This window comes from Sander vitreus, chromosome 16, assembly GCF_031162955.1.
Source record: "Sander vitreus isolate 19-12246 chromosome 16, sanVit1, whole genome shotgun sequence".
NCBI lineage: Eukaryota > Metazoa > Chordata > Actinopteri > Perciformes > Percidae > Sander > Sander vitreus.
Genome location: NC_135870.1, coordinates 26583241 through 26605977, shown reverse-complemented (window position 1 = coordinate 26605977; position 22737 = coordinate 26583241). Strand labels below are relative to the sequence as shown.

General features: G+C 39.5%; 1 protein-coding gene across 4 annotated transcripts in view; it reads left to right on the top strand.

Moving 5' to 3' along the window:
• The window catches only part of wdr7 (WD repeat domain 7), a 159271-nt gene that overhangs the window by 46969 nt on the left and 89565 nt on the right, over positions 1-22737 (top strand). For all 4 annotated transcript variants that reach the window (XM_078272136.1, XM_078272135.1, XM_078272138.1 and 1 more), the window contains exons 16-19: positions 6458-6691; positions 6909-7202; positions 8073-8269; positions 16452-16549. In XM_078272136.1, the coding sequence (XP_078128262.1) occupies positions 6458-6691; positions 6909-7202; positions 8073-8269; positions 16452-16549 (823 nt within the window). The remainder of the gene's footprint in view (positions 1-6457; positions 6692-6908; positions 7203-8072; positions 8270-16451; positions 16550-22737) is intronic.

Sequence of the window (22737 nt, the reverse complement as noted above, 5' to 3'; positions counted from 1 at the left end):
ACAGTGTTCTATTGGCAGTCTTTGTGGAAAAGATATGAGCTAGAATCAAAAAGCTCTTTAAATGAATAAATAGAGTAACTCTGTACTGGAGGCATAGCAACAATGTGGTAGTTGCATTGTGTGGATCAAGTACACATGCATTTACGCACGCATGCACACACACACACACACACACACACACACACACACACACTCCCAGCTGCAGGTGTATTGTGTCTCTCGGTCAGTCAGGGGTCTCCACAGCTAATTATTGTTCTCTCTCTGTCTCTCACACAGTCCCATCCAGTTCTATTCAATGATCGTTACTGGCATGAAAGGTTAAAAACAGTGTTTCCTAAACCAGGAAGTGCAACATGGACAAATACTAATTTGTTAAATTAAATTAAAGTAACAATATGGTGAAAACACCTAAATCTGAAGTATAGCCAGACATACAGAAACAAATTCTAATATTCTTTATTGCTAACCACTGCTTTAACATTACAATACCTGACTACAGTCAAATTGTAGTCGGGTAAAGTAATGCTAAAGCAGCAGGTCTACAATGTGAACATAACTAGTGCTAAAACAGTTAGTCAATTGATTGATTGACCTATCGAGCAAAGTTATTTATGGATCTAGCTTGTCCAGTGTGAATATTTGCTGATTTTTCTGTTTCGTGTCATCAGAAACGGATTATCTTTTGGATTGTTGGCTGGACAACACATTCATTGAATGTCAACCAGCGACACTAACTCTCACTTTTTTTGTAACAGTACAGTACATTGTTACAATTTAAATGCAACTAAAACTAGGAAAATACTGTTTTCATTGATCTTGTATGTTGTGTTAACTCACACTACACAATTTAATCTGCAGTGTATTCAAAGTATATTCAAAATAAAAAATAAAAATATGGTGCCGCAGATGGCTGAAAGATATAGACTGTCTGGTCTGTCTGTTCTGCAGTGTAGTTCAGTTTTATATCACAGCAGTCTCAAGACCGATCCGTGGCTAAAATCAGGCTGTACGATGTCTGTCCAGCTTAAGACTACCTAAACACATAATTCCTCTTGCAGAAGGAAACCGTTGCAAGAGAACAGCAAATACAAAACCCTTCATGAAACACAGATTCAAATCTAGTTTTGCCCTTGTCTCCCTCTTTATTTCCTCACTTGTTCTTTTCTTAATTACCCCCCTCCCGTTTTCCTTTCTCTGACTCTTAACAGGATCACAGTTGTCTGATTGCAGTCATCAGGTCATTAACATGTAAACAAACAGTACTGTTCTACATACAACTCTGCGCAGGTGTCTCTGCTAATACAATTAAATTGAGCGGTGTGGAAGTATCGGTGGCAATTACAGCTAATGGTGTGTGTGTGTGTGTGTGTGTGTGTGTGTGTGTGTAAATGACAGTATGTGTTTTAAAAGGGTGACTGATTTAAATCATTATTCTCTGAAGTGGACAATGTTGTTGTTTAGATTTTTGATAAGGATCTCCTAAATGTGGTTATTAAAGCTACACACAGTATATTTTATATTAACAATGGATAATGTGTTTCATGTGAAAGGTGTAACTCATGGTGGCTTTTTAATTCAATTTCAATATAATTTTATTTATAGTATCAAATCATAACGAGTTATCTCGAGACACTTTACAGATAGAGTAGGTCTAGACCACACTCTATAATTTATAAAGTCCCAACAATTCTAGTAATTCCCTCGAGAGCAAGCATAGTCCATTCAGAGTTTTGGTTTAACAGCACATTTACTACAGCTACATTTCCAGATATGTTTCTCATGTGTTGGTGGAGACCAAACCAGAGCTAAAATTAAATTGAGTGTTGGACTTACATTCATCTGTCTGCTGGATGTGGTAGGCAGGTTAGTAAGCAACTGTTGGCCAACATCTTAGATTTTTTCAGCATGCGTTACTGCCCCCATCTGGCCACAAAATCAAATAATGCAATTAATGCTTTAAGGAATTGTAACCAACCTGTGTACTTACTAAGTGGGACATTTTATAGTTAAAAAAATACTCTTGTCAGTGCTCAAGTCTAATGGAGACTACCTCAAATATACTGTTATCTTTGGTTTTTCTGGACTGAAGGTTCTTGTTACTTATTGGCTGACTTATATACACAGACACTGATATATCTGTGATAAGATAAATTGTATATTAATATATAACAAGCTGATGTCAGAGAAGCCGCTGCAGAGATAACAGCAATGTTGGCTAAAAACAACCGGCTTCTACAGCAAAAAGGTATGTGTGGAAGGTAGATGAAACTGTCCCGAGCAGCCTAAAAATTGTAATATACTGAGGGCGTGCAGAAGGGAACAATTTTCTCACCGAGCAGTCTCTGTGGCCAAAAACTTGTACACAAACCATGTGATAGTAAATGTTTTTCTGAAAAAATGAAAATAGCCAAAGTGATTTCTCTTTAAAAATCTGGAGACAGACATGTTTTCTCCAACTACAGACCAGTATCTCTGCTTCCACAATTCTCCAAAATATTAGAGAAATTATTTGTAGCCAGGTTAGACAAATTTACTGACAAGTATAATATTTTAAGCAGCAATCAATATGGTTTTAGATCCAAGCAATACACAACAATGGCACTTATGTAATTAACTGAAGAAATATTCACTGCAATTGATAAGAAACAGTATTTAGTAAGCATCTTTGTTGACCTCAAAAAAGCATTCAACACCATAGACCATATCATACTCCTTAACAAACTTATAAATACTGAATCAGAGGAGAGGCACATCAATGTGTAGCAAGTTACTTAGAAAGTAGAAACAGTTTGTTCAGATAAATAAAATCTGAATCATGTAATAATACGTGTGGGGTACCGCAGGGGTCCATTCTTGGACCAAAACTGTTTAATTTGCATTTTAACGATCTCGTAGTATCCAAACAGCTTAAGTGTATTCTGTTTGCTGATGATACCACTTTATTTTATCCTGGGACAACCATAACACAGGTTTTGGGCATGGTTGAAAAGTAATTAGAATACAACAAACATTATATTTAGCAAACAAGGCAATAATTTTGATGAAACAATAAATATAGATGGTGTTGAAATTCATAGAGTAAAGGAAACTACGTTTTTAGGTGTCATAATAGATGAGAATCTGAATTGGAAATCACATAAATTAAACAAAGGTGAAAATATATAAATCAGTCTCTGTTACACAAACTTAAGGAATAATTAGATAATAAAGCATTATACATTTTATATAATTCAGTGATTGTTTCATATCTGACCTACTTTGTGGAAGTCTGGGGAAGTGCTTGTAAAACGTACACTAATTCAGTTTTCATTTTACAAAAAAGAGCCATAAGAATCATCGGTAGAAGTCGATACAAAGATTTGTCAAATCCATTGATTGTTCAGTTAAAGTTTTTTCAGGATCTAGTAGATTACAGTATTTTTCAAATTATGTATGAAGCGCACAAAAGAATTTTGCCTGCCAACATCCAGAGAAGGTTTGAAAAAAGAGAAAGTCATCACATTTTCAAAGGAACTGAGATATTTAAGCGAGATACAGAACCAATCTGAGGGAACGTTGCATCACATTAAAGGTTCAGTTTATGGAACAATTTCAACAGTGAAACCAAAGAATCTAAGACAAACATTTTATTTAAAAAAACAAACAATTAAAGCAAATATGTTGAGTCAATATGAAATATGTTAATTCAGTTTTTGTTCTGTTCTTTTGTGACTGGTAAGGGGGAAGGGAAGAGTTTTTTAATTTAATTATTTGTTTTGTTGTTTTGTGGTGGAGGAGCAGAACAGCTGATGGCTGCGGTAAGACCCGAGGTGGGGGTTTATGCATTTATGTGAATAAAAACGTGGTGCATGGACACTACCATCACCGAGAGTCACTGCTCAGCTAACCTTGAGTATCTCATGGTTAAGTGTAGACCTTTCTGTTTGCACAGAGAGTTTACATCAACTGTAGTAACAGCAGCCTACATACCTACGGATGCTAATGCTAAGATTGCCATGAAAGAACTGCATTCTGCTATTAGTTAACAACAAACTCTGCATCCCGAGGCAGCCTACATTGTCGTGGGTGACTTCCACCACTCAAATTTCTTGAAAGACTGTACTGCCTAAATTCCATCAAAATGTATCATGCCCCACAAGCGGAAAAAAGATTTTAGACCAAGTGTACACAAATGTGGCTGATGCATACAAAGCTGCTCCCCTTCCGCATCTAGGACACTCAAATCACCTCTCTTTGTTTCTACTGCCCAAGTATTCAGCACTCATCAAACGTGTGAAACCAACAGTAAGGACAGTCAAAGTGTGGCCAGAGGGAGCTGACTCGGCACTTCAGCAGCGTTTTGGAAACACTGACTGGAGAGTGTTCGCAACTCAGGCCACCCACGACTCCCACACAGACATTGATTCATATGCCTCCTCCGTTCTGGACTGTATCAACTCAAACATCAACAGCGTCACCACCCTCAAACGCATAGGTGCCGATTTATGTTTTCCTCCGTGGGTGCTCACGGGCGCACGCCGTTTAAAAAAAAAAAGTAGTCCAAAAATGTTTGCATTTCCAGTGTTTCCTCTAGAATTTTTTTTACTAGCCCAAGCAGCTGTGCTTTAAACCACCTCCATCGTGCCGGTGCCAAAACACTCCACTGCAACAAGCCTTAATGACTTCCGTCCAGTTGCACTCACCCCCATCATTATGAAGTGCTTCAAGAGGCTGGTCCTGGCCCATCTCAAGACCTGCTTACTACCCTCACTGGACCCCTTCCAATTCGCCTACTGTCAGAACAGGAGCACAGAGGATGCCATCTCTACGGCACTACACTCTGCCCTGTCCCACCTTGACAATAGCAACACCTATGTGAGAATGCTGTTCATTGACTTTAGTTCAGCATTCAACACCATCATTCAACTGATCACCAAACTCAGTGAACTGGGCATCAATACCTCCCTCTGTAACTGGATTCTGGACGTCCTAACCAACAGACCTCAGTCTGTTAGGTTAGATAATCACACCTCCTCAACCATCACAGGGATGTGTGCTGAGCCCTCTCCTTTACTCCCTCTTCACCTACGACTGCACACCTGTACAATGCTCTAACACCATTGTCAAGTTTGCAGACGACACTACGGTGATTGGTCTCATCAGCAACAACGATGAGACGGCCTATAGGTCTATAGGTCCAGCACCTATCATCATGGTGCACTGACAACAACCTGGCTCACCAAGAAGACCAAAGAGCTCATTGTGGACTTCAGGAAGTTAGAAAGCTAGCACACACACCCCCATTCTCATCAACGGGACTGAGGTGAAGCGTGTCACCAGCTTCAAGTTTCTGGGTGTCCACATCTCTGAGGACCTCTCTTGGACCCTCAACACCTCTACCCTGATCAAGAAGGCTCACCAGCATCTCTTCTTTTTGAGGAGACTCAAGAAGGTCCACCTGTCTCCTCAGATCCTGGTGAACTTCTACCGCTGCACCATCGAGAGCATCCTCACCAACTGTGTCACAGTTTGGTATGGCAACTGCTCTGCCCATGACCGGAAAGCACTGCAGAGGGTGGTGAAAACTGCCCAACGCATCACCGGTTCCTCACTCCCCTCCATCGAGGCCATCCAGGGCAAGCGATGCTTGCGTAAGGCGCGCAGCATCATCAAAGACGCACCCGAACGAGCAGGTTCAGAGGAAGCTTCTTTCCTGCGGCTGTCACCCTACTGAACTCTAACTCTGCATCCCGGTGACAATTAACCTACTAAGCTGGTACATGTTGTTCATATTACATAGCCATATTTATTCTGCTCTTATAACACTGCAATGTATTTCTTGTCCTGCCTATGCACCACCTGTCTATACTTCAATATCACATTGCACTTTTCTGCTTTTTTGCACTTCTGGTTGGACGCAAACTGCATTTCGTTGTCTTGTACTTTCTGCTCCTTTTCATTCAGGACTTTACATTTTGTGTTTGCATTAAGTTGTTTGTTTAATAAATGAAATAAACATATATAATAAATAAATGTAGTGGTTGGCCCTGGCCAGGAGACACATGTTGGAGTTTGTGACTGCGTGCTGTGTGAATTTTAAAGGGGCATTTCACCAATTTTACTCATCAAGATCAGTTTACTCTTCATGGTTAGTACTACTTAACCTGTGAATAGCTGTATTATGTCTTCTGTGGCACTGGAGGAGCTTTGTCAAGTCTGAGAAAGTAACCCTGATGATGTAATTGTGATGTCATCAGTTATTGCTATCTCAGTTTGGGATTGGAGCATGGAGTTTGAAAGATATGGGCGTTAACCATACAAGGAAAGACTAACAAAAACACTATCCAGTTGCATTATGGGAAATGATAGAGCTTGGGCTAGTTATTAGCTATTAGTTGTGGGAACTAATAGTCAGAATAACTCGGCCTCTGCTGCTTTCATTTTGACCATCATTTTTTAAAATCTGTCTCTCTTCCAGGGCAACCTGCCGAAATACTCCCATAATGCCCTTGTGGTCCAGGCAATGAAGACCAACCTGACAGACCCTGACATGCACGTGCTGTTCTTCGATGTGGAGGCGGTGATCATTCAGCTGCTGACAGAGGAAGCCCAGAGACCGAGCCCCACGCTGGTGTCTCCAGAGACGCTGCAGAAGAGCCAGGCTGGGGCTGATAAGGGGGGGTCCTTCCTGGCCAACAAGATCTTCAAACAGGTCAGTAAACACAAAGGAAAAGAAGGGAAAATTCAGTGGTCCTAAACAATCAATATCAGCATGTAAATTGGCTGATAAAGGTTATAATGCTAGGACGTGTTGTCTGAATATTTTCAGGATTTTCATTATTTAGTGTCTTATTTTTACTCTTATGCTTTTCTTTTACCATTTTCTTTTTTTTCTTCTCATAAATAAAATTGTCCCCTGTCTAAACCAGGTGAAGGAAACGATGAAGGAGACCATCAAGGAGCACCTGTTAGACGAAGACGAGGAGGAGGAGGAGGAGATGAGGAGGCGGGAGGAGAAGTCCAAGTCTCTGAGTCTGCTGGAGTACAACCTAACGATGGACACGGCCAAACTCTTCATGTCCTGCCTGCATGCCTGGGGTCTCAACGAACAGCTTGATGGCATCTGTCTGGAGCGACTGGGCATGCTTAGACCGCACTGCCCCATCTCCTTTGGCCTGATTTCTAGAGGAGGCCACATGTCCCTTATGCTGCCTACCTTCAAGGTACTTTCATCAATATCCATCAGGCTGATACAGACCCCTGTCAAGCTAAACAATCCTGTATATGCCTCTATATTACAAGATACCAAAGCAGAATATATAGAGCACAGTAAAAAGTTGTATCAACCAAAGATAATAGAGCACAAAGAAGAAGAATAAAGTCATTGTATGCCAATTCATTTTCATTTAAAAAAAATCAAATGATTAACTGATTGTAAAGTAATTGGTGCCAATTTTGATAGTTTACATTGATTACCTTTCACTTATGTTTATGTATGACTTAAGCTGCTGTGATGTGAGGAATATTTTTTTTAAACATTTTTTTACTTATTGAAAAGATGATAAGAAGACTAACTGATAATGAAATTAATCATTACTGCCCTAAGTACTAAATGACACTAGGTACCTTTTTCCAAACTAATAATGAATAACATACAGTAAAAGATGGGATCTTGTTGTATTCCATACATTCTTATACATTATTATATTCCAACACCCCAGTTGTAATTACTATTACTAGTGTTATTATTATTTTATTCATATAGAACTTCAACTTCAGACATGACAGTTCTAACAGTATTAGTAAGTGATTTTTTTAGCACAATTTTGTACCACCTTTATGGAACGAGTGTCATAAAGTACTTCACCGGTCAATGAACACAACTAAACACCAACAAATAACAAACTGAGACCATGCACAGAGCATCAGGTCTATCGGTCAGATCCTGTTTAAAATGTTCACATTTTAATCAGTGAAGTGGGAGATGACAGCAAACACTTTCTGCAGTCTATAGTGTCCGAGCTGAGTAAATACACTCATGTTGACCTGTATTTCCAGGGTCCCTGGTTCATTTGTCTGCCTCTGTTTCCCAGGAGTCCTTGCTGCGGCAGTTGTCCCTGGCGACTGGTCTGAAGCTGACTCTGACTGACATCGTTGGGAAGGGGACGTACGGCGTTTCAAGGGCCGTCACCACACAGCACCTGCTGTCTGTAATTTCACTGGCCAACACGCTGATGGGCATGACCAATGCCACCTTCGTCGGAGAGCACATGAAGAAAGCACCAGTCAGGTAACACACACACACACACACACACACACACACACACACACACACACACACACACACACGATCAAAATCTCCAGCTCTTACATTAGATTGTTTTTAAGTATCTTCTGAGACATTAAATACTTTTGGGTAAACCTTAATTTTGAATTTAGAGGTTTTCCTATTCCTTTCAATACAGTCGGAACTTTCTTTGAGCAGCATCTAGTCGCCGTTAGAAGCAGCTCTGACTTCAACGCTCTGGGTAAAAAACTTGGCATCAATTTTGAGATTAGTGGACGTCCGTTAATGAAATTTAACCTGGCTTCAGTATCTTTGGAGCACTGCCCACAAAACCAGAACCATTTGGTTTAAACACAGACATGTTCCTAAATAGTGCTGATTGTAGATGTACAGTGGGGAGAACAAATATTTGATACACTGCCGATTTTGCAGGTTTTCCTACTTATCACATCACATTGTATGATTTTTAAATAATTAATTTACATTTTATTGCCTGACATATGTATTTGATCACCTACCAACCATTAAGAATTCCGGCTGTCACAGACCTGTTAGTTTTTCTTTAAGAAGCCCTCCTGTTCTCCACTCATTACCTGTATTAACTGCACCTGTTTGAACTCGTTACCTGTATAAAAGACACCTATCCACACACTCAATCAAACAGACTCCAACCTCTCCACAATGGCCAAGACCAGAGAGCTGTGTAAGGACATCAGGGATACAATTGTAGACCTGCAAAAGGCTGGGATGGGCTACAGGACAATAGGCAAGCAGCTTGGTGAGAAGGCAACAACTGTTGGCGTAATTATTAGAAAATGGAAGAAGTTTAAGATGACGATCAAGCTCCCTTGGTCTGTTGCTCCATGCAAGATCGCACCTCGTGGGGCATCAATGATCATGAGAAAGGTGAGGGATCAGCCCAAAACTACACGACAGGACCTGGTCAATGACCTGAAGAGAGCTGGGACCACAGTCTCAAAGAAAACCATTAGTAACACACTACGCCGTCATGGATTAAAATCCTGCAGTGCACACAAGGTCCCTCTACTCAAGCCAGCGCGTGTCCAGGCCCGTCTGAAGTTTGCCAATGACCATCTGGATGATCCAGAGGAGGAATGGGAGAAGGTCATGTGGTCTGATGAGACAAAAATAGAGCTTTTTGGTCTAAACTCCACTCGCTGTGTTTGGACGAAGAAGAATGATGAGTACAACCTCAAGAACATCAACCCAACCGTGAAGCATGGAGGTGGAAACATCATTTTTTGGGGATGCTTTTCTGCAAAGGGGACAGGACGACTGCACCGTATTGAGGGGATGGATGGATGGGGCCATGTATCGCGAGATCTTGGCCAACAACCTCCTTCCCTCAGTAAGAGCATTGACGATGGGTCGTGGCTGGGTCTTCCAGCATGACAACGACCCGAAACACACAGCCAGGGCAACTAAGGAGTGGCTCCGTAAGAAGCATCTCAAGGTCCTGGAGTGGCCTAGCCTGTCTCCAGAACTGAACCCAATAGAAAATCTTTGGAGGGAGCTGAAAGTCCGTATTGCCCAGCGACAGCCCCGAAACCTGAAGGATCTGGAGAAGGTCTGTATGGAGGAGTGGGCCAAAATCCCTGCTGCAGTGTGTGCAAACCTGGTCAAGAACTACAGGAAACGTATGATCTCTGTAATTGCAAACAAAGGTTTCTGTACAAAATATTAAGTTCTGCTTTTCTGATGTATCAAATACTTATGTCATGCAATAAAATGCAAGTTAATTACTTAAAAATCATACAATTGGATGTATAGAATTGAACCTTAGCTCAACATATCTGGATTCACCAGGCAGAAAAACAACAAAACAAAAATAACAACCCAAACAAACAGAACAAAAACTGAATTCAAAGCACATAACACAGACGCTGTTCACATGCAATAATACCAGCAGCAATAATACCAGCAGCAGCTGAAGTTCAACTACTGTCAAGTTGTGAAGTCTGTGAAGCAGATTGTTTAGTCTGTCTGAGCTCTCATTGTGCCCTGAAATATTTAACTGCTGCTGTAACACCAACACAGCATTTCATAATTTCTTTAACCCTGCACAGAATAACCCTGCAGGGAGGGCAAGCGGGGAATCAGGGAGGAAAACATAAAGAAAGAGAGAAAGTTTTTTTAAGAGAGAAAGGTGGTGATATGGTTGTTTGTATCAAACTCCTCTGACTTTTATTTCACTTGTTTTAAGTCTATAATTGAGTTATCTTTGTGTTTTATAATCTTTGTTAAAAATCTTTAATAACTGGCTCTAATGTATTTAGCCTCTGTACATGTTTAACCTTTCAGTGATTTCAAGTTAATTTTGTACCTTAAAAGCCACTTAAATGTCTACTAAAATTGAGGTGAAATTAGTACAATTTGGAAAGGAATGCTGTTCCTCAGTGGAATCTTGTGATTACTGTAACTAGCCTGACATTACCATACCAAATCTCAAATGTGATTTGTACGATTTCAAAGGGCCGTTTTCAGACGTAGAACAAAATGCCTCGGGGCGCAATTCAATAGACTTGCAACGAAACATGTGATGTAGCGCTGAGCGACCAGTGACCAAGTCCGCCTGGTGTAAATGACCAATCACAGGTGAGTAATACCAGCCAATCACAGCCCATTAGGGTGGGGACTAGGATGAGAAAAAATAACATGTCAACAGACTACAGCATGCAGAGATGAGGTGGTATATTATGAGTTGGTATGTTAAACTTTTGCCGAATCCTGTCAGAAGTACGGCAAACACATCGTTCTTCTCAAGAAAAGCGCTGTCGATTGTTCTTATTTTATTGAAAATATACCGTCAAGTTTGTTCAATACGGATGCTATAGTGGCTTCAACAGAAAGTTCCACATCAGCTGCAGCCCTCATCTCAAACACACCCTGGATTAGATATACTGTTGTGATTTTAGGCCGCTGAAAATCTGTCCAATACGGAAGGTGACCAGATACATCTTCCAGCGCAAATAAAACATGAGCTTGCAGATTTGTACACACACACACACACACACACACACACACACACACAGACAGACACAGGGCTTTTCGTAGTAGAGCTGCTAGGCCAGCTACAACACTGGTAACCACAAAGTAACTCTCTCAAGGGGGCATACAAAATGTGCTCCTAGTGACTGTCAAAGCTCAAACAGTCTTAAGTCTTTCCAGCTGAGACACAGCCATATAATAGCCTGCATGTAAACAGCAATAAAATACAAAATACAAATGCTATTTACTCTTTTTTTGATAATTAATATACAGAATAATATCACCGATTATATATATATATCCAGAACAAGTTTATGGATTATGCATTTATAAGCGCATGGAGAGAAAAGATTAACAGAGACACTGACTGTGTGACACACCGCTGCTGCAGAATTATGAGCGCTGCAAGATCAAAACTTGTGCCATATGATGATATTACGATATCCAAAATCGAACACAATATCTAGTCTCATATCATAATATCGATACAATATCGATGTATTGCCCAGCCCTATTCCCCGATACCCAAATGAGCTTTATTCTATTGTTGTGAAAAATAAAATGTACACATATACTTAGAACATTCCCCTTGTTGCTCTGTGTCATTTATAAGACAAAGATCCCATTTGTCTATGGAGAAGTTCCAGACTTTATACTTGATGACATCCCAAATTTGAGTTTTAACACTCAGGTTTTTGGATTTGGTAGAGTTGTTCATTAATATTTTTGGACTGTCTTTGACCATAGGAATATCATGTATGCATTTTGAAAATGGGCATTGTTCCTCTTTAAGGTCAAGACTGAGTTAAAGTCTCAATTCCGTTGCGACAAGTCCAAGTCAAGTCTCAGATCTTGTCAAAGCCAGTCTCAAGTCAAGTCTGATGATGTTGAGGGCATGTCCAAGTCACTTCTCAAGTCAGTTAAAATAAGTCCAAGTCAAGTCCATGAGGGCATGATTCAATTTTATTTATAGTGTCAAATCATTACAGACGTTATCTCAGGACACTTTTTATATAGAGCAGTGCCTTCATTACAGAAAATATCCTGACTGTCCTATCTTAAGTTTCAAAGATAGGAAAAATCCTATCTTCCATTACAGAAGCAATTCCTAAACTCATGGCTATGTCCTATCCTATTTCAGAGTCACCCTTTGCAAAAAAAACAAAGTGCATAGTCATCTGTACAACCGCTGGCAGAGCCCCATGCCTCCTTGTTGGCCTATCCAGAGCCAGGCGTAGCACGTCAATCAAATTTAAAATGAATCGTCTTAGCAGCCGATATATAGACTATCAATACATGGTCCGAGAAATTTAAAGTGTCAACATACAGCTTGATTAGCTTTTCAATCAGTATATTTCAGTGTTCATGTTGTTCCACAACTTTAATTGTCATTGCCATACTGACCTTACAACAGTGCTGATGTCATTTTTGGAAGTTACTTAGAATTTAAGACAGAGCCTATGCCATCCTAATTTAGGATTATTAACGTGGAAATTGTTGGTTCCATAATAGCTAAATTCGTATCCTATAATTAGATTGGATTTTCCCCTTTAACCTAAACTGTAGGATAAGATAGAATGTCAGACTTAGGAAGTTTCTATAATGAGGCCCCAGGTCTAGACCACACTATAATTTACAGAGACTCAACATTCCTCCATAAGCGACAGAGGCAAGAAAAAAACTCCCATTTCTCGTCTCAGGTTAAGCAAGTTAAGTCCTAAGTCAAACTTCAAGACTTTTCAAAGCAATCATTGAGTCAAGTCTCAAGTCCCTGAAAGCAATTCCAATTCAAGTCTAAAGTAAATCGAGACCAGTTCAAATCAAGTCTTAAGTCTTGTAAAAGACAATCTCAAGTCCTTGAGAGCAAGTCTAAGTCAAGTCTTAAGTCTTCAAAAGCAAATTACAAGTCATTTTCAAGTCTTTCAGGTTTCAAGGATGCTTACCATTGCTGCTTTAACATTTTATTGGCTTCTCAGGACAATAACAATTGCCCAATTGCTTTCAATGGCGGCAACCATGTTTCCTGTTTAAAGGAAACCAACAACAAAACCACTGTCTGTCTGTAGTGGGATCTTTCATCTCATTCTGCTGTGCCATGATGATAAAATTACATGTTTCAACTTAATCAAAATAGGCTAGAGGCAGACTGAGCTGATAAACAGGAATTGGCATTTAGAACATTAGAAACAAAGAGCACAACAGCAGTAGGACAGGGGAGACCGCACAGCCTGGAAACCTTTTCAAAGGTGTTTATTACTTTCTCAGAAAACAAAAAAAACCTTCTCTTTTGTGGTATGTCCAGAAAGACTTCTTTATAAAACTTCTCTCTGGTTGTCTCCACTTCAACACTCCAAACTAGCACTTGTGAATATTTGAAAATCTTTGGCTTTTTCATGTTCCCCCCATCATACATTTATGACAGCAGAGAAGCTTCCTTCCTTGTATGTTGGAGTTTGAAAAGAAATGCTCCTCAACTCTTAGGGTTTGAGTATTTCATCACAACAACCACAGCAGCATCCCCTTCACCAGGCCCGGATTGGCTAATCAGGAGCGGTGGGCCGGTCTGTTTTTTGGTCGCGAGGGCCGGCGTTCAGTCATGGGTTAGGGTTAGGTAGGCTGTCCCTAGGCTGCCTGCACTCAGATCCCACTCTTTTTATTTATTTATTCTTGCAGCCCACTACAGAGTGCAGTCTGGTTATTATGACGTGCTGTGTTCTGACTCCTCCGACTGCACCTTGCTCAAAAAACAAACTGTCACCTCATACACTTCAGTAAGTGGTGCTTGTTACAATGCGACCGCGACATGCGAGCAAAAAGAAGCTATACAAATGGATAACAGCAAGAGCAAAGGCCGTGCTGAAAAGACTGAGCAACTTTTTCCATTAAAACCTGCAAGAGTGAAACGCCAAATGGAGACTATGAGACTGGTAGGCTAAGCTAGTTAGGAGCAGTGCAAGATGCTAGCGGCCGTGCAAAACACAATACAACATTGCCTGCAAACCAGCGTTCTTGTTTATGAATCAAACTTTTTCATGTAGCTACTCAGCAGCAGCCACTAGTCCAGTTTGCTGCTAACAGTGAAGAGCCAAGCAGCAGCCATGAGCCCAGAACTCCAGAGTGGGCAGGTAGGGTAGGATTGCTCATAAGAACTAGAATTAAAATGGAGTATGGTGTAGACCTGAAAAAGATAATCAATGATGCCATACGATTCACACTAATGAAACATACTTGACTTGATCAGAAAGCTTTGTAAAAAGGGGAGATTTGTGCTGAGAAGTATTGATACTTTTTTTAAATGTGAGTTAGTGTCAATAGCCGAGCCAGTAGTGTGCATAGCTGCTGTCAGTGTGCAAGGCATAGCTAAGCTGTTGTACCAGAGTGTGTGAACAAGCAAACATGATCAGATTAGTTACAATATAACCACATTATATGCCCAAATGTTACTAGTGACCCATTATGCTTATCATCGAAAGTAGGACAGCAAAGCTCACGACTAAAGGGGAATAGGATAAAAGTGATGAAATGAAAATGAAATATTATACAGATTTTTATTTATTCTTTTATTTTCTTTCAAGGTTGGGATATCTGATAGATTCTGATATTATTGAACATCACTGTGTTGTTGTAAAGATGTTAACTGTTATAATAACATTGTAAAGCAACACTTACTGTGTTTGCACTGAATTGGAAATTATATATAGTCATATCAAGCACCGTATTCCTCCAGACATTATAAAGAGTATTTTCACATTGAGCTGGCTATAGTAGAATAAACATATCTTTTTCTCTCTGTATCGGGTAGATTTAGTTGTTTTCCTGTTGGTCAGGTGTGGTCAGAGGTCCTCTTCAGTGTTTACTTCACTGAAGATGAGGTGCTTGTTGAGTATTTTCTTTTCCCTCCGCAATAAAATAGCATTTGCATTAGGTGCACTGTGGACACATTCATAAACCCATAATCTGTACATATGGATGGATTTTACTCTCCAATAAAAATATATTATATATTTCCCTGTCTGTGTCCCACAATTCCTTCCAATGAAATCATTTAAAATTTTTGAGGGAAAAACGATTTTGCAGCGCTTAACCATTTTAGTTCTAAACGTCCAATCACACCTACAGTAAGGCACATTTAAAACACAAAAAGATTTTTTGTTATTAAGTGTGTGTGTGTGTGCGTGTGTGTGTGTGTGTGAGACAGAGAGATGCAGAGAAAGCGGGGTTGCCAGTGTGTTTTTTATAGTGAAAAGCAGTGAGTGTATGTATGAGAGAGAGTCGAGTGGGGTGAATAATAATATTAATAATAATGATAATTTCACCAAAAAGCATATCTTTTCAGTTTGTGATTTTCCATTTTTCACAAATGAGCTTTAATTTGTACCCTTTCCCCCATTTATTTCTACAAAGTAACAATAATTCTGTTTTACCACTATATGGTATGGCTTGACTCGCTCTTTTTTTGTTTGCCATTGGTGAAAGTTGTGGATAGTGCCTGGTACGATACTGATCCGTTCCAAGCGAGCTGAGCCTATACTAGAAGATGTAGTTCAAACACTGTAGACCACTGATTGGTCAGAGAGAATCGGCACTAGCCTGACACGGGACATCCTGCACAAACCCATCAGTTTTTAAATGCCAAGCTACCTTCAGTAGTGACTGCAATTTTCACTCGAGCCAGATTTAAGCCAAAAATTACGCTGTACACCAAGTTGTACACTACTTACACTACGCCGTACAATTGATGAAGTGCAGGCAAAATAGATGTGCAAGTGTTTCTACCCTTTTTGTAATAACAATCTCACTAATATAGTCAATACTAACCCTTTGTAACATCCTCTTGTTGCTTTTCAAATTGTCCTTGCAGTAGATTTTTGGCTTTTTTAACTGCTTGTTGCCTGGCAACCGTTATTGATTACTCCATTGATTGTTGTATTGGAAATGTTTGTGTCTCTCTGAAAGTTAGACGCCTCCAGTCTGTTCAGACTCAGGATTGTGTCCTCCACCTAAAATTCAATAGGCTGGAGCCTGAGCGCATGCACACACACCACACACACCACACACACCACACACACCACACACACACACACACCACACACACACACACACACACACAAACCCTCCTCAATCCTCCCTGCTCCTTTTTAATATTTCATGCCTCCTCTTTGTGATCCTCCTCCAGGCCTCCCAGACCAGGAGGAACCCCGGAGACTCCTCGCAGGACACTGGCTGCCCCCCCTCAGCCCTCCAACCCAGCACTACAGGCCCAGATCAAACAAGGTAACTACAAAAGGGGAGGGGGTGCTGGCTTCACACACCCCAGGGCCCTGCGGGGAGGGTGGGAGGGAGGAGAGGTGGCCGTTTGATAATGTAGCCCACAGGCAATGAAACCCACAGAGAGTTATAAAAATCTGAAATATCCCAGGATGAAGCTGCTGCCGTTTCCTTGGTCAGCAGGTCTTTAAAGGGGTATTCTGCTGTTTTTGACACGAGGGTGGAGTTGTTCCAAATTCAGCTTGAGTACAGACCTCTGACTGCAGCTTTGCAGCATTTTTATCCATGAACGAATTAAAGCACTGAATTTGTTAATTTTCATGTTAATACTGTACTACCTCAGTCTGTACTCAATTGGTGGTTATTGGGTTCTGTGCCTTGCTCAATAGAACTTTAAAAGGAGTTTTTGGGGGAGAGGCTGATTCACATTCACTTTGACAGCCTCAGTTTTTCAAGTTGAGAGATTAATACTGGAAATATTGAGGCTGTCCTCACAAGAAACACAGCATTGTGTTTTGTTCAAAATTCTAAAATAACCTGATTATGTATTGTGTTTATGCTTACCTGACAGGGGCCTTTTGTTGCCATGTGAATTATAACTGTTGTCTGTCAGGAACAAAGGAAAAAGAAGTGCAACGTTTTTATAGTGCTGCAAAACCTTTTGGGGAGTAGGTTAGGATGGATGGTTAGATGGTCATAGATAGATGACGCATGAGACCACCGTTAACATCCCTTCTCTGAGCAACAGTCAACGTTGGTTTGTTTGAACCATGACCACAACCTGTCTCTAAACCTAACCAAGTAGTAACTAAACTTGAATTATAGTGGTGGCAGAAAAGATAATTTTTATAACGGTCATTTGTGACAGTTTTGGAAGCCAGTGATCAGGATAAGAAAATAACGTGTATTGAAAGGCAGGGACACCCTATTTTGTCCTTTTTAGTTTTTTAATTCCCACTTGTTGGAATTATTATGGTATGCATTTTACCAGTATGAATCACATGAAAGATATTTGATTTTATCTAATCATCAGCATAGTCAGACATTTTTTAGAATCAAGGCAACATATTCTGTTTTGGTGTACACGTGGTACCTCTGTAGCCCCGAGTTTTTTTTAGGAGGCACACGTCCGCTTCGGCGTAGCTATGGTGAATTGTAACTGTTTTCACATAAGAGTGGTGGATGAAGCATCTATAGAGACCAAAAGAAAGAAAATGGAAATAGAGAGGAAGATAATTTCACTTAGTAAAGGTGACATTTTGTGTGGAGTCTTTTCTTTGCAGAGAGAAACCCACTCTGGTTCACTGTAGGGGTTTTAACCAGCCGTCACCATCTGCCTAACACACACACACACACACACACACACACACACACACACACACACACACACACACACACACACAGCTACCTACCACACCACATCAAGCTCAGTACCTACAAATACACACACTAAAAATTAAGTCTATATGAATACAGACACTGCACACACACATATGCCATGGGTGGCACCCTTGGGTGTTTGGGGGAGGCGGGGGTTTTAGTGCTATTGTCCTGCTTTAATGGAGGCCAAGCGTGACAAGCGCGTGGACTTATTCACGCCACACGCCTATTCACCACCATTCAGGGGAAACGCTCGGCCGTGACCTCTGCTCAGCAAGCTACTCCCACCTGGTTGTGTGTGTGTGTGTGTGTGTGTGTGTGTGTGTGTGTGTGTGTGTGTGTGTGTGTCAGGCTTTGTGAAGGAGAGCGCTGTTCACCGTCTCTTTTCACATGGAAATAAATGAGGAGGCGCCTCTAATATACTGCAACATTTACAGTGAGATTAACAGAGAGAGCAAGGTGTCTGCACATGATTTAACATACCTAAAAAAAACATCTTACAGTTATTATTTTACGATCATGTCCACACTAATTACATTTTTTTTTTGAAAAAATCTTTATCTTTATTTTTCTCTGTTTCAGCCCTTTGTCCACACAAGCAATTTCCATCAGTGAAAAAATACACTTTCTCAAGTGGATGTGAACAAAGGATAATTTGGGTTTATTGCAACATACTTATTTTTGTAGTTTTGTCCATTATTTCTATCATTGATAAAAAACATTGCACTCACCAAGTTAATTTTTGAGATGTGGGGCATAAATGATGATGAAACAAACTATTTTAAATACATTGCCATGTAAAATAAAGGCATTTTTATTTTTGCACAAAACCTACAGAGTGCTTTAGATTGTTTTTTTAAGGAGACATGCACTTTTATAAATTTTGGAATTGAGATCCATTTCCACTCATGAGCCCTTCACATGAGAGGTAAACACAGTACACCCGCAATATCCAAAGAGCACCTGTGGTTGAATACAAGAAAGACCCAGCAACGCTTCCACTTCTTTGTCTGCAATTACAATAACAAGTTTCAATACACAGGAGTTATCCTTTTAATAATCTAGGGGTAGTCAGAGAAAACAGAGCCTTCTGCTAATGTATAATTGTCAACACAGCCATGGACAACTTTTTTTTTTGTTTCCAATATGAGCTATACGGTGGCCGAGATGGTTCAACACAAATACATAAGCTAAAACACAAAAGCTACAACACAAACGCAAAAGCCACAACACAAACACAAAAGCTACAACGCAAAAGCCACAACACAAACACAAAAGCTACAACACAAACGCAAAAGCTACAACACAAACGCAAAAGTTACAACACAAACGCAAAAGTTACAACACAAACGCAAAAGCTACAACACTAATACATAAGCGACAACGGAAATGAGTGAGCCGGAACAGAGCCGGCGGATGAGCAGGAGGAAAGTTCTTGTATGTTTGAGAAGTAAGTGAAACATGATTCCTGGCTAATTATGATTACTGTCACTACGTGATTGTCACAAATAAGAAATGTTGTTCAATATCTTTTTTATTTTCATATGTATGTACTCTGCCATTTAGGCTACAAAGCTACAGCTATAACGTTATCGAAATGGCGCCCAGTGTCTTTTAACGCGCGAGTGCTACGTTTAAAGTCTATAGTTTGTCACGTTTAATGAAGCTGTTTAAATCACACAAATATTATATCCCACTATTACGTGCTTGTAACTTGTTATCCGTATCTATCTGGTTATTGATCACCTCCCAGCGGCAAATTCCCTCGATACGGTTGGTTTGGAAAGTTTGTGTGTGTGTGTGTGGTTATGGTTACATAAACAGATGTTTAAAGTGAATGCTAATTGTGTTACCCTCAATATGCTGCCTATTACAGTGTTAGGGGCGTAATATGTCATACATACACACATACACGGTTGGTCTGTATGAAATAAACCCAGAATTTTAACCATGATCTTGCTTCGTGCTTACTCATAGACTGTATATTACCATGTGTTGCATGTCCTCAGTCGTACCCTACAAATAGACACACACACACACACACACACACACAAACACAAACAAACAAATACAAAGATATTGAACAACATTGCTTATTTGTGACAATCACATACTCTAGCGACAGTAATCATAATTAGCAAGGAACCATGTTTCACTTACTTCTTAAACATACAAGAACTTTCCTCTGTTGGAACCCTGTTTGTCAACAACCCGCTCCCTTCCGTTGTCACTGACTTCGGTTGTCACTCGCTTCCGTTGTTGCTTTTGTATTTGTGTTGTAGCTTTTGCGTTTGTGTTGTGGCTTTTGCGTTTGTGTTGTGGCTTTTGCGTTTGTGTTGTAGCTTTTGCGTTTGTGTTGTGGCTTTTGCGTTTATGTTGTAGCTTTTGCGTTTATGTTGTGGCTTTTGTATTTGTGTTGTAGCTTTTGTATTTGTGTTTTAGCATTTGTGTTGTGGCTTTATTTGTGTTGAACCGTCTTGGCTACCGTAGAGCTTAGACGATATGTTGTTTAATGATTCAGAATTGACAGAAAAGTGTTATAACTGAATAACCACTTAAGTCATTTTTATTTAAATTATGCCAATTAGTCCTGTTTTCTAGCTTCTCAGTTGTGCAGATTCACTGGTTTTCTTTGTCTTATGTAATAACAAACTGAATATCTTTGGGTTTCTGTAGGTTGTATAAAAACAATCACCCTCAGCTTTAGGAAAACGGGATGCACACTTTTCACTATTTTATAATATTTTATAAACCGCAAAATACCTGCAGGTTAATTTTATCAGATGATGATGCTAATTCTGTATTCATATGTGGGCGTTTTGACTTCCAAATACCATTCATGTCGACATCGAAGTTGTAGTTATGACATAACTCTGGGAAGTACTTAAAGGCAATTAAACGCATATTTAATGGCCATAGTAAAAAATACAGTGCTATACTGGCCATGCTATGTTGTGACATTAGGCACCATTTTGTTTTTGCCAGCCTTCATTAGGCTAAACCATATTCGACTGGCTTTTTTAGTGTGGATAAGATCATCTTTCTGCATTAGTGTGAACATGATCAGAATTTGAATGCCCAATAAGTTAGCTACCTGAGTAATCATGTTAGATATGAATATTAAAGTATCATCTGCATATTGGATTATGATGATTTTCCATGAAATTATAATAACAGGAAAACAAGAAAAAATAGTAACGTTCTAAGTGTAAAACAAAAGATACGTATAAACAATACGTATAAAATATACCTATCAATTCAGAAATACGCAAGTCCTTTTGCGTAAGTCCTTTACAGTGGTCACGATCAGCTTCAGCGGCTGCGTTGCAGCCAGAATGCCACGCATCTGCAGCCGGTGGAATCCAGATCAGCACGCACCAGTAGCCTCTTAACACTAACACAATATGGAATTCATCTCAGCTTGATATAATGACTTTGAAAAAACACTGAATGACTTGCTTTTGAAGAATTTATTTTGTTTATACAATGACAAATTGTCATATATCACTTCCAAATGGTTGTTTTCATCAGACCAATCACGGGCAATGAATTTGGATATATTATGTTTAATCTAATGTTGATTGACATAAATGGTGTTCTTTTGCCTTAATAATTATTACAGTAATACCACCAAATTACACACTAAAGGTTTATGCATATTTGTACTTGTGTTTTGACTGTTGCTGAAGTTAAACCTTAAAAACAAGTCAATTTCTCAGGTTTCCTGGAATAGTCTGCTTCTGCTCCCAGGCCAGGAAATATTGGGAAAAATATGAATCCCTACTACCTTACATAGGCTTCGCAGCTTGTCTAGCTAATCTTTAGATTCATATGTTGTGATCCAACTTCAATAGTAGCACTAAAGTCTGAGGATTGTCTTTAAAACCCTGTCATCATTGTACAACATTTTTTTTCCAAAGCCAAACTTTTGAGTCAAACGATATTCAAGTGTGGCCACTCTGCTTGGTGAAGCACTTTTTCTCATGTCCACAGAGAGCAGCAGACCATTCACACATCACTGAATTAATGACGTAATACTGACATTAAAAGTATTACTTTTATCCTTCTGATAAAGCCAGTTTGGCCTCCTTTAATAATCAAGCTGGTAAAAAAGCTGCAGACCTGAAGATACACTAAACATTCAGTCTTTTCCAAAATTATTAGTAATTCTCACTTGAGAAGTTAACAATTAATAATAATAATAATAAAACATTGTATTTCTGTATTTCTTTCATTTTTATGATTTAGTTTTTGGTGTACAAATGTTCCTTTTCCAAGTTTAAAAGCTTTGACCTGTGACCCAACAACAGCATGCTTGGACTCAGACAAAATCTTCAAAAGTTTAGCAAGGAATTGTTTATGGAGGCAAAAACATTAGATGTGAAAGAGTGAGTGTACTTTACATACACATGGTTTTGGACAGTTTTGGACATTTGTCCATGTACTAAGTCAAAGTTTAATATTTGATTGCAATACTTAAATCAGAACTAAAGAGAGTCTTGTAATTCATTTTACTGTACAGGCACCATGAGTACATCATATCCATAATTCCTTATCTTTACCACTAGTGAGGCAGAAGGTTAAAATTAGTATTGAAGTATTAATGGTCATGATTATTTAATGATGTTACCACTAATATCCAAGCCTTTTCTAGAGGGCACTGTCCTGCAAGGCTCAACCATTAGCCCAGTAACTAAAGTATATAACACATAATATAAGGTGACAAAATTAGAGTTAACCTCCTTATACAGCAGATTCTCATTTGAAATTAACAAAAAAAATCCTGCACCAATGCTGGCAAACTGCTGTTGACT